Below are 16,585 nucleotides of genomic sequence, written 5' to 3'. Positions count from 1 at the left end.
GCTGCGGGTTGCGAGCACTCAGTCTAAAGCATGGAATGAGGGCTCCAATAGGTTCTGTGTTATTGTTTAGATGTAAAAATGCCATTTGTTTATGTATACAATGCTTTTCTCACTCAAATACCCTTATTAAAGTATGTTAAGGTGACACGGTTGAAGTAGGTTACTCGTTTGTCAAGGAACAATGAATTTTTTGCTTATATGGACATTATGTAAGATTACACATTGTTTACATTCTTATGTTATTTGGTACCAACTTGCCTCAATAAAGCAGGAATCTAAAATAAAGAATTTCACTATTAATTTGCTAAATGTTTACTCTTACCACTATTTTAACTTTTGATATTGCATTTGATACAATCATTCTGTGGATGTTTAATATGTAAGTTTTTTTCTCTTTCCAAATGTAAGATCATTTTTTATTTTATTTTTCAGTAGTTGCATTAACAACTCAGATTATTTCCCCCCAGGATTATCTTCCCTCCCAGCAAGATATTCTGCTAGCACGAAGACCTACAAAAGGAATACACGAGTACGATTTTGAAATTAAAAATGTTCCCTTCAAGATGGTTGATGTAGGTGGCCAGAGGTCAGAAAGAAAACGTTGGTTTGAGTGCTTTGATAGTGTCACTTCAATACTATTCCTGGTTTCATCAAGTGAGTTTGATCAGGTACTTATGGAAGACCGGCTAACAAACCGTCTTACGGAATCTTTGAACATTTTTGAAACTATAGTCAACAATCGGGTTTTCAGCAATGTGTCCATCATTCTCTTTCTAAACAAGACAGACTTGCTTGAGGAAAAAGTGCAAAAAGTGAGCATCAAAGACTATTTCCCAGAGTTTGAAGGAGACCCTCACAACTTAACAGATGTCCAAAAATTCCTGGTGGATTGTTTTCGCACCAAACGCCGGGACCAGCAACAGAAGCCTTTATACCACCATTTTACCACTGCTATTAATACAGAAAATATTCGTCTGGTATTCCGTGATGTCAAAGATACCATCCTTCATGACAACCTCAAGCAGCTTATGCTACAGTGATGTTGAAAAGACTGATTTCTGTTAATAGTTTACAGCAGGAGTTTAAAAAGTAAACCTGGTCTTGTCAGACCTCATGATGTGTGGGTAAAAGCTGCTGCTGTTCTTATTGCCAATTTCTCTTAAAATCAGAATCTCTTCCTGTTCATATCTTAAATCAGTTTTAACTTTTAATAGACTTTTTTTAAAGCTAACTCCAGGTTTTAAATTATTCTCTTTTTCAACTATAACGCCTAAACTATTAACTTGTAGATATGTGCTTGAAAGAAATTATTTGGAAACATGCAAAGTTCTTTCAACTGGTTGGATTTTAAGAGCGCTATTGAAGAGTTTTCTGACTTAGACAACCACCACCAATTGTTGTATATGGAAAATGGCTTTGCTTTGTCAAATAATTAACCTATATTTCAAGTTTACAAATGCACTTCTGCTTCCATGACAATAGAAAGTGCTTTTAGATGGTACAAGAAAAAAACAAAAATTGCCACTGAGTATTTCAGTCAAAATGAATCATACATAGGAATTCTTGGTCTTATTTGGTTTTTGCTAGATCATATAGTTTGACAAAACCCCATGATTTTACAATTTGGGCCTCAGCTAACTTAAACCAAAAAGCTGCTTCCTGCAGCTTTGAGAGTCCTTCTTAATTGCCATGAATAAGCCATTGTCTGAGAACACTCCTTTTTCATTTACTAAGATATTGTGAATTGAATAATGGTGGAAGCCAAGCACAAGATTTGTTTTTCCCAAACAGTAATTCAGTTTATAGATGTCAAATGTAGCTTATTAAAGAAAGCTAACACACTGAGTATATATAGCTGTAGTTGACAGTAGTGGCCATTATATTAGCTAAAAAACCCTAAAATTGAATTGAAGTGTAAAGCAGCTGAATAATATTAGACAAATGACACCTTAAAAAGGGTAAAATTAAAAAATTATTCGACCTTATGGCTCAGTTACACATGTTGAAGACTTAATTTTGCAATAAAATAATCAGTAAAAATAATAGCTTTGTTGATGCTTTGGTATTGGTCAAAAGCCAGTGTCATCTGTAATTCTGAATATCTTTAATTATACATTTTATTCTAGGTTTTACCATATTGAGCTTTAAAGAGGATATTTACAAAAGGGATTGACACTTGGGTTCTAATGTTTAATGCAATAAAATATATTTGCTTTGCTTAAGAATATAAACAATTAGCAAATTTCCCTTCTTTGTTTCATTTATTACACAGGCCAAATTTAGTCATTGTTCTAAAAGGAACCCAACTATTCTGTAGTTTTTATAAAGGAAATCCATGTTTTTATATTTTTGAAAGATACGTTTTTGCCATTTGTTAGACTAGGATAATTAAGTTTTTGTGCCAATTAAATGCTTTAACAGTAACTGGCCTAGTCCAGTACCAGTAAATGGTTAACTGATGCAGTATCTTATAATCTAAAGTGCCTCTTGGGTTTTTTTTTAAACTAATAGTGGCCTTACAGTGAATACCAGTTTAGCTGGTTGGAGGAAAAAAGCGTCAAAATCATAACAGACAACAGAGTGCAAATAAATGATCATTGCATTTTTTGCTAGAGTACAAAGCCAACATAATCAGAACCTTCAGGATTCTAGGATGAAACAAAATGAGGGAGTGCCATTTTTTCTATATTGGTATTTTAGAATACTACCAGCACTGTTAAAAAGAGGGGAGTGAATGGTTTTTTGCAAGACCTTTAAGCCTAGACTTTTTAAAAAAAAAAAAATACTTCAGTCTAGAAATTAAATCCATCAGAAGTTGAAATAAAACAATACATACAAAAATGAAATATCAATTTTACAACTCTGATGACAGTATTGTTCATAGCAGGGGTGTCAAACTTGTGGCCTGCGCGCCATATTCGGCATACACCAGCCACACCCATCCAGGCTGATGGCAATGTGACGCGGCGAGTTTGACACCTGTGGGTTTCCTTTGTACTCCAGAAAAATAACTTTTAGAGAACATTGAGGAAATTTATTAAGGTAATGTTTCATTCTGGAAATAAAATTAAAGCAACTGTGGAATGTAAGTGATCATTATAAATCTCAATATATTTCATGCATATGGGCTTACATGTATTTTAAGTAGCTGTAAGGGACTATGATTTTAATGATAGGAGATGGTGGTTTTTCCTTCTTCCACAGATCTGCTTTTCTCCCCATCAGTCATATATACAGAATTTAAGAGTGGCAGAATTGGTAGGAAATGTAGTCCAGAGATAGTTAAGTAGTACTTTTCCCAGGTACTAATTTATCGTGGATTTTTTTTTTATTTTTTAAAAAGAATTATTGGAAGGATAAACTGTGTTGTGCCAATTTTGGATAACTGAGATGCTGCAACAAAACCTTTGGTGACAGATTGAGTCATGGTTGCAATGCTTAAATCACCAGCTTGCAAACCTGAGGATCCTCTAGTTCAGGGATGTCAAACTCAAGGCCTGGGGGCCAGATCCAGCCCGCAGGGTACTTCGATCTGGCTCCCAGGGCCGCTTCGGAAACAGCGGACTGGTGTGCGGTGCTTCTGCCAGCAAAAACTGGCTCCTGAGCTCTGTTTTCAGAGGCCACGGCCTCCTACAATCCTGCGCCAGTGAAAACGGAGCTCGGGAGTCGGCAGGAGTGACGTCAAGCTGGCCACACCCACCCCAGCCCCCTAAGATCAAACACAACCCTGATGCGTCCCTCAATGAAATCGAGTTTAACACACATTGCTTTTTTCTCTCTTTCTTTTTCTTCTTCTCCTATTACTATGGACTCTAAACATTGTTGGGTACGGACTTTAATGCCCCCTTTGGGGTATCTGATATTTTTAAATATAATTTTAATGTGTTCTATAGTCTAAAATAAAACGGGAGGTAAAAAATTCTTGCTAACAAGAGTGGCTTAGTTTTTTCAAGTAAAATTCTCTGTTGCCAGAGGCCTTCGTAGAAACATTTTTTTTACAAACATTTTTAAAAATTCTTTTTATTTGGTGTGATAGTTTTTCAAATTCATGAGGACTTTTTAAGAAGTATCTAAATTACTTTTGACTTCAAAACAACTGACCTTTTTGTATTTTAGATTTTCATAAAATTCAGTTTTAAAATCTAAAGCAGAAGTATTTAAGTCCTTGCATAATTAATTTCCTTAAATTTTAACCAGGTCATTTTTTAAATAAACACAGTATTTAGCCTTGTGCCTTATTTTGCAGAAACTCAATACAAAAAACCATTTCTCAACGCTTGAGAAATCCTCTATTTTCTCACTGTGGAATAAGTGAAAATACAGGATAGAATGGAGCTTTGCCTCATTCCCAATTTCCTGTACTGATAATGCCAAAGAGTAGCTCAAATATAACTTATTGACAAAACAAAGACGTCAGAAGGATCGTCCTGATGCTCTGTGACCACAGTCTGGCAGATGCTTTTCTCTCAAGTTAAATTTGACTCAGTTTTGAACAGAACTGGACATTCATTGTATTTCTACAAATGTTGCTGAGCTGCAACCACAGTTATCCTTCCTAACTGGTTATGTCAGCTTGCATTGCTAAAAACTAACGTTCAACATTAGACAACCATATATTGCCCTATTTTTAAAGGATAAATTGAAATTGACAAATTTCTTCTTAAACTGTTGGGTTAGGTTTTGTGTGTATTATGGTCATCTGTTCAAAAAGCAATTAAGAACTTCTGATCAATGGTACCACAACTTAAGTCTTATTTTAAAATCAGGTTAAAATATACAGCACTGCAATAGTATCCTTGACAGTTTTGTTTATCTTATACTTGAAAGCAGATGATTGCCAATTATTTAAAACTGCTTTCACTTTCTTCAACAGCAGCAACAGGTTATGTATTATAAAGTTGTTTGTAAAACATATTTTGTAATGACCCCACAGAATCTTTAATGAAACCATGATTTGTATTACTTTTGTATAAATGAGGGATATGTTTTATGACTATACTTTTGAAATATGTGTATCTTCTGTAACTTTCTAGGGAAGAAGAGAATCTACTACTTTGTAAATTCGCCCTACCCCTTTTTGTCCATAGTTGGCAATAAATTATTTCTAAAGAAAGTCTTCAAATGTATCATTTAAAATGGTTTGATTACTAAAAGATGAAACCTTCATTTAGTAGTACATTGCTCTCTGTACATAATTTGCAAGTGTTCAAGCCATTAATACTGCCTTGTGTAAAGTAAATTACTGACAGTAAATAAACAGTATACATCCTCATGAAGCCTGTATTTCTGTACTTTAGATGTGTTTTTAACTAGTTTTCAGTACAATCATTTTTTACTTACCTAGTTTTAAGTAAACTTTAATTAAGCTATCCACTAAAATTGATTTTAGTTTTGTGGTATGCTTTAGTGCTTGCTTATGCAAAGATTAAGAAATCAACTTTGCATAATTCACAGGTAAAAAATTACTGTGTTCATGTATAGAAACGTTAACTGAATGGTGGATTTGATTTCAATCAACTTGATTTAAATCAGCTCGATTTAAATCATAATTTTTAAAGAGCAACTGTCATCTCTATCCCGCATGGCTCCTCCTCTGACCCGCTGTTGACTCACCGACTGTCCCATTCACTTTAATGGGATGGCTGGTGACGCAGCAGTGACACAACAAGGTGAGGGACATGGCAGGCAGCAGGTGAGTGGATGCCCGCTAACAGGCACTGCCATGATGCCCTTTAAATATATTTATAAGCTGCTTAGGTGGTTTCACTTTCATTTTTACTGTTTGTCCTTCCTCCTCACACCTGGTGGTACAGATGGATTTCTCTTCAAACAATCATAGTTTGTAGAGTACATAGATTTGCAAAAAAATAAAAGAATATTCCTGAACTTTTTGTTTTATCTCATGGTTACTGTGAAATTGTATGAAAGCATCAATGCAGTGCATGTTATCTCAGCTTGCAGAGCTTAGATTCATTGAATGAGTTTACAAAAAATGTAAATATTGCAGAATATACATCTTCGTGCTACATAATTCAGCTCCATTTCATGCTGAATAAACTAAATTAATGTATCTTAAATAGAAAACTATCTTTAGATTTTTACTCCAAAAGCATTTTATTAAAATAAATTTGATAAAAAATAAAAAAATCCAATTTAAAAAAAATCAGATATTTTTTAAAAATCGATTTTTATCTACCCTGGTTAACTGAGAGAAGTTAATGTTTCATACAAAGAACAAGAATTAAACTTTCTGTGCTAAGTAGGATTTCAATGCTTAACTAAAGAACAGCATCAAAACTACAACCTTCCTCAATTTTTTCTCTGTTCAAAATAAGCCATTGTTTTCAACACAGTCCCAGCGCTGTGCCTCCTTCATCAGTGCCATTGAACGTGTCCCTCCTTGGCGGTTGACGTGTGCCTTTGTTGTAACATTGTCAACAATAGTACATGATGACCCTCCAACTGTGGTTTGAAATGATGTAACGCCAGGTGAGCAGCTCTCAATTCTAGCCAGTTGATGTTGTTGAGGAGATCGGTTGAAGACCAACGACCCTGGGTTACCTGGGATAGTAAGTGGGCCCCCCAGTCGAAACAGGCTGGCGTCCATGGTCAAAATAAGACAGGGATGTTCTGTTCTGTTTCCCTTCCCCCAATACTCCCAGCAAAGAGTCCGTCAGAGGCCTTCCTTTTTTTTCCTTTTATTTACATAGATACATGTCCTGGCCACGTCTACCCACGGGCCTGCCAAGTTTCTGGAGATAACGAGGAAATTATAGATAAGGCCAGAATTACTCACGAATATATTCTTCCCTCCATTGAAATAGTTAGCTCGCGCCAATTCATTAGCTCGCGCCAACTCATTACTTTGTCCAAGACAAAAAACCAGGAAGTCCCGCCTCCTATTTATAGTCTCTGCAGATGTCACTGCATGACAATTATGACTTGGCTTTGTCCCAACTCTTCCGCTGCTGCGCACGGCGATTACGTCTACGTGACCTTGCATCGCTCCAAAACTGTTCTTGGGCGTTGCCAAATCAGAAGGAGGCTCCATGGAATCAGGCTGTGCCGCCCCCTCCCCATCCCTTTGAGTGGGTGCCAGGGAGGGAAAGGGCTCAAGAGAAGCAGGGCTGGCCAGGTCTTCTCCCTCACTTTCTGAATCATCCGAGTCCAGGAGTCCGGGTCCAGGAACCTGGGTCACAACACTATCCCTCACCGCAGGGCCCTTCCCCCGGGGCTGACGATCGGGATGCGGTCGGGCTGGGTTCTGCTCATGGAAGGCCTGCACCAGGTCAGGGCATGAACGCCGGAGGCATCTACCCAGGAGAAATCAGTCCCGTATCCCTTCCACGCGATCAAATATTGGAAACGACCCTTCAGCCAGCGGGAGTCTCGTGCGCTGTGGACTTCGTATTCCTCCGATCCGTCCTCGGCGACAGTGACGGGTGCTGTTGGGCACGAAGGGGACTCGGTGTGGCCTCAGGAACCAGAAGGGACCGTGAAAACGGGTGGATCCGCATGGATCGTGGCAGGGTCAGTCGGTAGGCTACCGGGTTGATGACTGCCTCGACAGGGAACGGGCCGATGAATCGGTGGTCCAACTTCTTTACCGGGCGGTCGGACGGGAGGTGTTTGGTGGAGAGCCACACCGGTCTCCAACTGCCAGCGGGGCGTTGCCCGTCGGGAGCGGTCGGCGGACCGTTGTAATCCTCCTTTGCCCGATTCAGCTGCTGACGTACCAACTGTTGGACCGCATGCAATTCCGTCAGGAAGGTCTGCGTTCGGGAACAGGAGAGTCCGGTGGTGCCAGAGGAAGAGCCGCGGATGGTACCCCACATTGGCAAAGAACGGGTCATCTGAGTAGAGGTGTGCTGAGAGTTGTTAAAAGCAAACTCCGCCAGGGACAGGTAGTCGGCCCAGTTGTCCTGTTGCTGGTTGATGAAGCAACGGAGATACTGTTCCAGTATACCGATGACCTTCTCTGTACCCCGCCGGTCTCCGGATGGTGCGATGACGACAGACACACCTGCACCTCCAACGCGCCATCAGGCTCTTCCAGAAGCGGGCTGTGAACTGAACTCATGGTCTGAAACCACCCTGTCCGTAGACCATGGAGGCGGAAGATGTGCTGCAGAAAGAGACGGGCGTTTTGCGGCTGTGGGCAGTCCGCGGCATGGGATGAAGTGTGCCATCTTGGTGAGCATGTCCACCACCACCAGCACCGTGGTGAACCCAGAGGACAGCGGCAGGTCTGTCAGGAAGTCCATAGAGATCGCCCCAGGGTCTGTCGGGTGTCGGCAAGGGCTGGAGGAGCCGGCGGGCCCCGTGGCGGCCTTGGCTTGCCGCACGGTACGCAGGATGTCACATAGGCATGTATATCATGCCGCACTGGGCCACCAAAAGGTCCGTGTCACCAGGTGGAGGGTCTTGAAGAACCCAAAATGTCCTGCTGCAGGGTTGTCGTGGCACTGGGTCATGACGAGGGCTCGGAGTGGTCCTGTGGGCACATATAATCGCCCAAACTTGAGTAAGTCCTCCTCCAAGGTCCAAGGAGACGGGGCCCACCTCCGCTCTCCTTTGCTGCGACCAGGCGTCCTGGCGCTGCGCCTCGCACCTGGGCCCGCAAGTCCACTGGCTCCGTGCTGCGGCCAAGGCTTCTGCCGCAGCACTGTCCGTGGAGGAAGGGGTCCTGGCGCAGAGGTACTCTGGCTTGCGGACAGGGCATCCGCCCGGTTGTGACCGCTGGGAATGTACGCCACGCGGAAGTTGAACCGGGCAAAACAACGACCACCGGATCTGCCGCTGGTTCAACTTCCGAGCTGTGGTGAGGTGCTCGAGATTCCGATGGTCCGCTCGACCTCCACCTGATGTCGGGCCCTCCAGATGGTGTCGCCAAGCCTCGAATGCAGCCTTGATAGCCAGCAACTCTTTTCCCAGATAGTGTAGTTGCGCTCGGAAGGATTGAGTTTCCGGGAGTAGTAAGCGCGGGAAAAAGTGTGCCACCATTCGCCGGAGCCTGTAGCAGCACCGCTCCCAGAGCCACATTGACGCGTCTGTTTCCACCACAAAAGGCGGGCGGGTCGGGATGCCTCAGGACGGGTTCCGTGATGAAGGCTTTCTTGAGGGCTGTGAATGCTTCTTGCTGCGGGGGACCCCACCGGAACGCAACCTTCTTCCTGAGGAGCTGGGTAAGTGGAGCCGTCAGTGTGGCAAAGCCCGGGATGAAGGTCCGGTAGTAGTTGGCGAAGCCCAGCAAGCGCTGAACATCCTTCACCCGACGAGGGGCTTCCCAGCTACACAAAGCTTCTACTTTACATGGGTCCATGGCTATGCCCTCGGGCGAGATGATATGCCCGAGGAATTCTATGGAAGTCCGGAAGAAGACGCATTTCTCCAGCTTCGCATTGAGTTGTTGCTCCCGCAAGCGTTGCAGAACCAGACTGACGTGTCGAAGGTGGCTTTCCCTGGACCGGGAGTAAATCAGGATGTCGTCGAGGTAGATAACCACGAACCGATCCAACATGTCTCGGAACACGTCGTTCATGAAGTGCTGAAAAACGGCGGGAGCATTGGTCAACCCAAATGGCATGACAGTGTATTCGTAGTGTCCGTATCGGGTGCCGAATGCCGTCTTCCATTCGTCTCCTTCTCGTATCCGCACCAGGTTGTAGGCCCCGGAGATCGAGCTTGGTGAAGATCGTGGCCTCCGCAACCTTTCCAGTAGCTCCGGGATGAGCGGCAGGGGTAGCGATTCCGCACCGTAATGGCGTTTAGCCGGCGGTAATCACAGCATAGGCGCAAGTCCCTGTCTTCTTCTTCACAAAGAGGACCGGGGCCGAGAGGGACTTTGAAGGCGGATGAACCCTCGGGCCAGGTTTTTGTCCAGGAAGTCCCTGAGGCGGCCAACTCGGGCTCCGACATGGAATACAGGCGTCCCACAGGCAGTGGTGCGTTGGGCAGAAGGTCCACGGGCAATCGAGGGCCGATGCGGGGTAGTCGGTCCGCCTCCTTCTCGCTGAACACGCCGGGCGAAGTCCGTCAGCTCAGGAGGCAAGGTGATGGCAGCGGTGGGGCGTTCTGGCCGGCACAGGTGTGGCGGATGTGATCGACGCACTGCAGACTCGGGAAAGAGATGGCGTTCCGCGACCAGGCCACCTGAGGATCGTGGGTCCGCCAGGCCAACCCAAGGACCAAGGGAAAATGAAGGTCCGCCGTGACATAAAACTGGATCGCCTCCTCATGGTCCCCAATAGCCAGGCGCAAAGGCTGGGTGGCGAATTTAATGGGGCGGACACCAGTTCTCGCCCATCAATTGTCTCTACCCGCATCGGAGGGTCCACGGAACCACGGGACCGCAAACTGGGTCACAAAGGCCTGGTCCATAAAGTTTGTTGTGGCCCCTGAGTCCACCAGCGCATGCGCCTGGAGCCCGTCCGACTGGTTCCCCAACCATATCCGTGTGTCCAGAATCAGATGCCGAGGGGCCCAGAGTCTACTTCCAACGCCCAGTGGGGCTTAGTACGTGCCCGACCTAGGGTTTCCCGAGGTCGGGCCTGCCCGCTTCCGATTGGTCACGCTGTGATTCGGGACCGGCGGCGTGCCCCACTTCGCTTGGGGCAAGAAGCGGCGAAGTGGCGGGCTCCCACAGTACAGGCACAATCCCCTTGGCGCCTCGGTTCCGCTCCTGGGCTGTTAGGCGAGGTCTGGCCGCTCCCAACTCCATGGGCTCTTCCGCAGCGGTTACAAAACGTGGGCGACCCTGGGTGCTGGTGGTGCAGGAAGTGGGGTGCAGATGTCGACGGAGGGTCCCGGGGCGCGACGGGATGGTCGCCGTTGCAGACGGGCATCGAGGCGGAGACAAAGGGCACCAAGTTGTCGAGGGTCCGCGGCGCCCACGCGGGCCAGCTCGTCTTGCAATTCCTCTGAGAGTCCCTCCTGAACGCGCCCACCAGCGCTGCATCATTCCAGTCAGAGTCCTGGCACAAAAGACGAAATTCGCGATGTACTCCTGCAGGGGCGTTTCCTTGACGGAGTTCCTTAAGGCGCCTGGTTGCCGTCAGCATTGAACGGGTCCTCATACATGGTGCGAGGTGCTGCCAAAACGCTGTTGGTCCGCCAGCAGGGGCTGTCCTGGAGCAAGAGGGCGTGGCCCATCGAGCAGCCGAGCCGGAAAGAAGGTTAATCACGAAGGCCACCTTAGCCCGGTCGTCTGGGAAATCCTCTGGCCTCATAGCCATGTAGAGCTGGCACTGTCCCAAGAAGGTCGGGAACATCTCAGGCTGCCCAGAAAACTTATCCGGCACGGTTATCCGGCACTTGAGGCGAGGAGGAGGAGTGGGAGGATGGGGGGGGGCTGCAGGCACATTCCTGGCAGCAAGTTGGCCTGCCAAGTGAGCCACTTGCTGCTGGAGCTGTTGATTAGCCGCTTGTAGCTGCTCTAACTGCTGCTGTACCTGCTGCTGGTCCATCTTTGGTGGAAGATGTTTTAGTCAGGTCTTGGACAAAATGTTCTGTTTCCCTTCCCCCAATACTCCCAGCAAAGAGTCCGTCAGAGGCCTTCCTTTTTTCCTTTTATTTACATAGATACATGTCCTGGCCACGTCTACCCACGGGCCTGCCAAGTTTCTGGAGATAACGAGGAAATTATAGATAAGGCCAGAATTACTCACGAATATATTCTTCCCTCCATTGAAATAGTTAGCTCGCGCCAATTCATTAGCTCGCGCCAACTCATTACTTTGTCCAAGACAAAAAACCAGGAAGTCCCGCCTCCTATTTATAGTCTCTGCAGATGTCACTGCATGACAATTATGACTTGGCTTTGTCCCAACTCTTCCGCTGCTGCGCACGGCGATTACGTCTACGTGACCTTGCATCGCTCCAAAACTGTTCTTGGGGCGTTGCCAAATCAGAAGGAGGCTCCATGGAATCAGGCTGTGCCGGCCCCTCCCCATCCCTTTGAGTGGGTGCCAGGGAGGGAAAGGGCTCAAGAGAAGCAGGGCTGGCCAGGTCTTCTCCCTCACTTTCTGAATCATCCGAGTCCAGGAGTCCGGGTCCAGGAACCTGGGTCACAACATGTTCCCTGAAGGAACTCCCCTTCTCTATGGCTGCTGATGTCCACCATTCCAGGGACTTGTGAACCGTTGGATTTATCCTGATCCGCTTGGTGGAGCTGCTGAGGCCTGTCCTTTGGCTGGGTAAAAGAAGCCACTGGAGGGGACGAGAGTGAAGTCTTGCCCAAGGGACAATGGCTATGCAAGGTATCATTTTTCCCAATAGTTGAGATAGAAGCAACAAGGGGACACGTGGACGGATCTGACCTGTTGTACAGTCGTGCGAATGTTGGACAGATGCTCCTTGGAAAGGAAAACAAAATAGCTATTAGAAAGTCCAGGCAGTGGAGCTGTAAGAATAAAGTCTCTCTTGGCCTGACTGAGTTAAGGAACTGGGGCTCCAAGGTTGGATGGAGGAGTGTTTATGCAAATTTAATTCAGTCTCTGGCCAATCAGATGAGATTAAACCCACTGCTTGGACTCTCTAAGCAACGCACCAGAGAATGCCCTGATTCACAAACTAAGACATGAATAAACAACTGTTGTTCAGGTTCATACAATATGGTAATCCACAAGAAGCAAACCACATTTTTATGTAAACTGATTTAAGAATCAAGTTAAAAATTTTCAAGTGTATTATCTTGTCCTAAAAAAAGAATTTGAGCACAGTATGAACAGACTATATTAGGAAAGAGATTTTGATCTTTTATGCAAAGCCATATATGTGATTGATCTTGTTATTTCTACCTACCTAGAAGGCTTGCCTGTGTTGAGCAAAATTTCTTGTTTCTTGTTTTCCTTCTCTTCTCTTTACTTTCTCTTTAAAAGTAACTTTGAGATTGCACAATGACACAACAAATGGAAAAATCTCCAATTCCAGCCAAAACGACTAAAGCAAGCTTATTTGAAGGCCTATGTCTAGCCAACAGAAAAATCCACCATTTTTTTTTTACTTTTAAAACTTACTGGCATTAAATTTGTTTGCATTATTTTTTTATCCAACTGCTTATATCTAAAGATACTTAAATTTTCAAATCAATGCAAATAATGCAAATACAATAGTATTCATTACTTACAAGATACTTAAATGAATAACACAATTTAGTAGCCAAACAAAAGCAGAACAACGTATTCCTCTTTCCCTTAATATTTTCTTTCATGTTAACGAATAATTGGGCATCAATCTCTACAGAATTGTAAATAAGAGAAGCTGCTTTTCTTGCCACTTTTCCTAGGCTAAAGCAACTAAGATATCTTCATTTACTCTTAATGTCAGTCTTGCTTAAAAACTGAGCCGTTCAGGAAAGGTATTGTTGTACAGGTAGTCCTCAACTTACAACAGTTCACTTAGTGACCATTCAAAGTTACAACAGCACTGAAAAAAGTGACTTATGACCGTTTTTCATATTTATGATCTTTACACCATTCCCATGCTTATGTGATCCAAATTTCAGACACTTGGGAACTGATTCATATTTATGATGGTTGCCATGTTCCCGGGGTCATGTGATCCCCTTTTGCGACCATCTGATAAGCAAAGTCAATGGGGAAGCCAGATTCACTCAACAAACCTGCAGTTTTTCACCTAACTGTGGCAAGGAAATTCACTTAACAAATACTTAGCAACAGGAATCTTGGGCTCAATTGTGATCATAAGGACTACCTGTATATCAGCTGTTTAAGTAGCTCCTAGAATGGAGGTTTTGTTTTTTATCCCTATGTATCACATTGTAGTAACTCAGCAAACTCAATTTAAAATATCATTGTTTAATGTGAACATAAAATCTTTTGCTTTCCTTTTCTGGGTGTATATCACAAGAAACATTTTTTTAATGAAGAGACTTGTTTAACTATGCATTCTAAGAATACTGAATATATTGCTTGCAATATTACAAACTGATTTAATTTGATATTTTTTCTGCTGTTAGAAATAATATGCACTCACCTGTTATATATCTGTCAACCTTTGGTGGCTTATATGGTATATAGTAGAGCAAAACATTTAAAACATCCATGGTACTGTATATTAAAATACCTATAGAGACAAGTAACAATCATGAAACCCTCAAGTAAGAAATATTAACAGCAAGTAAAAATGCAAAAAAGTAAAACATTATAAATTCACAATTTTAATTATGAAGTATAATATATGAAATTAATTATGAAGTATAAATATAAATAAAATATCTAATTATAAAGTTATAAGATTATTATACCATTCATATAACTACAGTTATATTATGAACATTGCTGATACATTCTTACAAACTTTTAGATGGCTTTGTCTGACCAAAAACAAATATGAAGTACATATTTTGTGGTTTTGTAATATTCCAACAGATGATTGGTGTAAAAGTCTGGCAGGATCAGTATTACAAAACAACAATATACAAAACCAAACATAAGAACTGCTGAATGCTGTAACAATTTCAAAGGACTTTGTTCCATACTTATGTGGCTGCATCTAATTAGCATATATTAATACATTCATTTCTGTTTCCAAAAGCTAATGTTCTAATGAATATGAATGTTTAGTTTGTGTACTGTACACAAACTAAACTGGGACAGTTATTCCCAGATTTGGCAATCAAAATATCATTGAAATTATATGTCATTGGTATCAATTGTAGTAAAAGAGCCCTCATTATATTCCCTTAAAATTCTAATCAATTTGCTATGCTGCTTTGAAGCTAAGTTTGTTTGTATCAATCATATCAAAACCTTAGCTGCCTAATGTAATGGTCAGCTCTGTTCAGGATCCTCCAGCAGCAAGTATTATTTTTGCACAATATTGGAAAAATGAAGCAACACCCCAAGATGAAGAGATAATTAAGACGATATTAGACTGTGCAGAAATAGACAGACTTACATTGAAAATTAAAGAACACACAGAATATTATCAAACGTGGAATTTATTCTACCAATGGTTGGAAAAAAAGGAGGGAGAGTAAAAATGGCATTTGTATTGTTACGAAAATTGTACACCCAGGCAACACGATGTTTATTAAGCACTAAGCAATGTAACAAATAGAAAATTAATAAAATTAATTAAAAAAATCCTTAGCTGCCCAATGTAATATATTACGCTATTGTCAGCTGTACTGGTCAGCTCTTCAGGAACATCCATTCTTCACTAAGTAGGGCTAGTCCTCCCACTCACAACCATAGGGGGGCTGCAATGGTCATAAGTGTGAAAAATGATTTTAAGTCACTTTTTTCAGTGCTGCTGTAACCAGTCACTAAACAAATGGTCATAAATTGAGGGTTACTTGTACGTGCGCTAATACTAATCACAATGTTTAGGTTGATTTACAGAACCAAAACCAGTAATTTAGTTTACACAACAGACCGAGCCACAAAGTAGCAAGCCACAGTTAAGCTCAGCATACTGTTTAGAAACTCACCATTGTTTACTATTGTGTGCAGTCTGACCAAAATAATTTTGGCAGTCAGAGCCCAGTCCCATTCCTGCCTTCCACGGTTCACTGCATAAGCAGTTTCAACAATTCAGACGTTACACTTTGGCATCAGGGGAGAAACATCCCTGCCTGTGTGTGTACATACCGAAGCATTCATGTGCATTCTGTATAAAGGCTTCCCTGAATCCCAACTACCTGGTGGGGGAGAGGTTGTTCGCAGTGAAGTTTTCGTTTACAGGGCTGTCTATGGAGATTCTCAATCATCTAGGTTAGGGGCCAGCAATCTTGGCTCTTTTGACTGGTGGACTTCAACTCCCAGAGTTCCTCAGCCAGCTTTGCTCTGGGAGTTGAAGTCCACAAGTCTTAAAAGAGCCAAGTTTGCAGACCCCTGATCTAGGTCACCTTTTGAAAAAAGCACCTTTGGGACGTTTACAGAGCTATTTACACTAAAGTCTGCAGCTGACTCCCACAAACTTTTGGCGGGATACGGCTGCCTATTGCTGCTGCTTGGGGGGGGGAGTGTAATGTCGAAACACTATTCATTCCTTCAGAGATGCTGGCTACATTTCCACAGCGTTCTTCATTGCAGCTTATTGGTTTCATGTTATTTTTTGGATTCAAGCGGCCCATGTAGTAGTAGTTTTGTTTTTTTAAAAAACCCACTGGGCACACCCAGCTTCCAGGATTAGTTTATTGCTCCGCGTCGTGAAAATCTATAAAACTGGGTTAACTTACTAAACCTTCAGCGAGCATGGCAAATGCCAGCAGAGCAGGCCATCAACGCTCTGCTGCGGACCGCAAATATTTCGGCGGGAATGCCGCAGCTCTCCAGCGACACGTCCAATTTCACAGTGGCAGCAAAAGCAACACAAAAACGGGCACGTTAAAACTCCCAGCCCGCCCGGTTCCTTCGCCTCCAACGGCACAAGGAGCGGACGACCAAGTTCCACACACACGCGCGCACGCACAGCTCGACCCGCGTGGGCAGCCCCTCCCCTGAGGCGAGCCCGCGTGCGCCTTCGGCACGGGGGTCTGACGACGTGGAAGTACGAACTTTACGAGAGAAACCCCTCGAGAAGGCGCGCGTCTCACTCTGCCTCCCAGCCCGCCTCTTTT

The 16,585-nt window shown here is 43.6% G+C and overlaps 2 protein-coding genes across 6 annotated transcripts in view; one reads left to right on the top strand and one right to left on the bottom strand.

Moving 5' to 3' along the window:
• GNA13 (G protein subunit alpha 13) overlaps positions 1–5,272 on the top strand; it is a 35,727-nt gene extending 30,455 nt beyond the window's left edge. For both annotated transcript variants that reach the window (XM_058166522.1, XM_058166523.1), the window contains one exon: positions 468–5,272. In XM_058166522.1, the coding sequence (XP_058022505.1) occupies positions 468–1,040 (573 nt within the window). In that variant the 3' untranslated portion in view covers positions 1,041–5,272. The remainder of the gene's footprint in view (positions 1–467) is intronic.
• Positions 5,273–11,771: 6,499 nt separating this feature from the next.
• LOC131189903 (uncharacterized) lies at positions 11,772–16,565 on the bottom strand. Of its 4 annotated transcripts, none has more exons than XR_009153155.1 (3): positions 15,455–16,565; positions 12,802–14,085; positions 11,772–12,353 (listed from the first exon to the last, which is right to left on the bottom strand). XR_009153155.1 is itself a non-coding variant. In XM_058166526.1 (3 exons), exons 2-3 carry the CDS (start codon positions 14,063–14,065, stop codon positions 11,806–11,808), a joined length of 618 nt encoding a protein of 205 aa, XP_058022509.1. In that variant the 5' UTR covers positions 14,066–14,085; positions 15,455–16,565; the 3' UTR covers positions 11,772–11,805. The 4 variants fall into 4 exon arrangements, 2 of the variants coding, with proteins under 2 accessions (XP_058022509.1, XP_058022507.1); XR_009153156.1 differs by having other exon boundaries at positions 16,205–16,565; XM_058166526.1 differs by having other exon boundaries at positions 13,996–14,085.
• Between the last annotated feature and the right edge of the window lie 20 nt (positions 16,566–16,585).

Source organism: Ahaetulla prasina, chromosome 2, assembly GCF_028640845.1.
Source record: "Ahaetulla prasina isolate Xishuangbanna chromosome 2, ASM2864084v1, whole genome shotgun sequence".
In the NCBI taxonomy this organism is placed as follows: Eukaryota; Metazoa; Chordata; class Lepidosauria; order Squamata; family Colubridae; genus Ahaetulla; species Ahaetulla prasina.
Note: the sequence above shows the minus strand (reverse complement) of the source record. Positions and strands in the feature narration are given on the sequence as shown.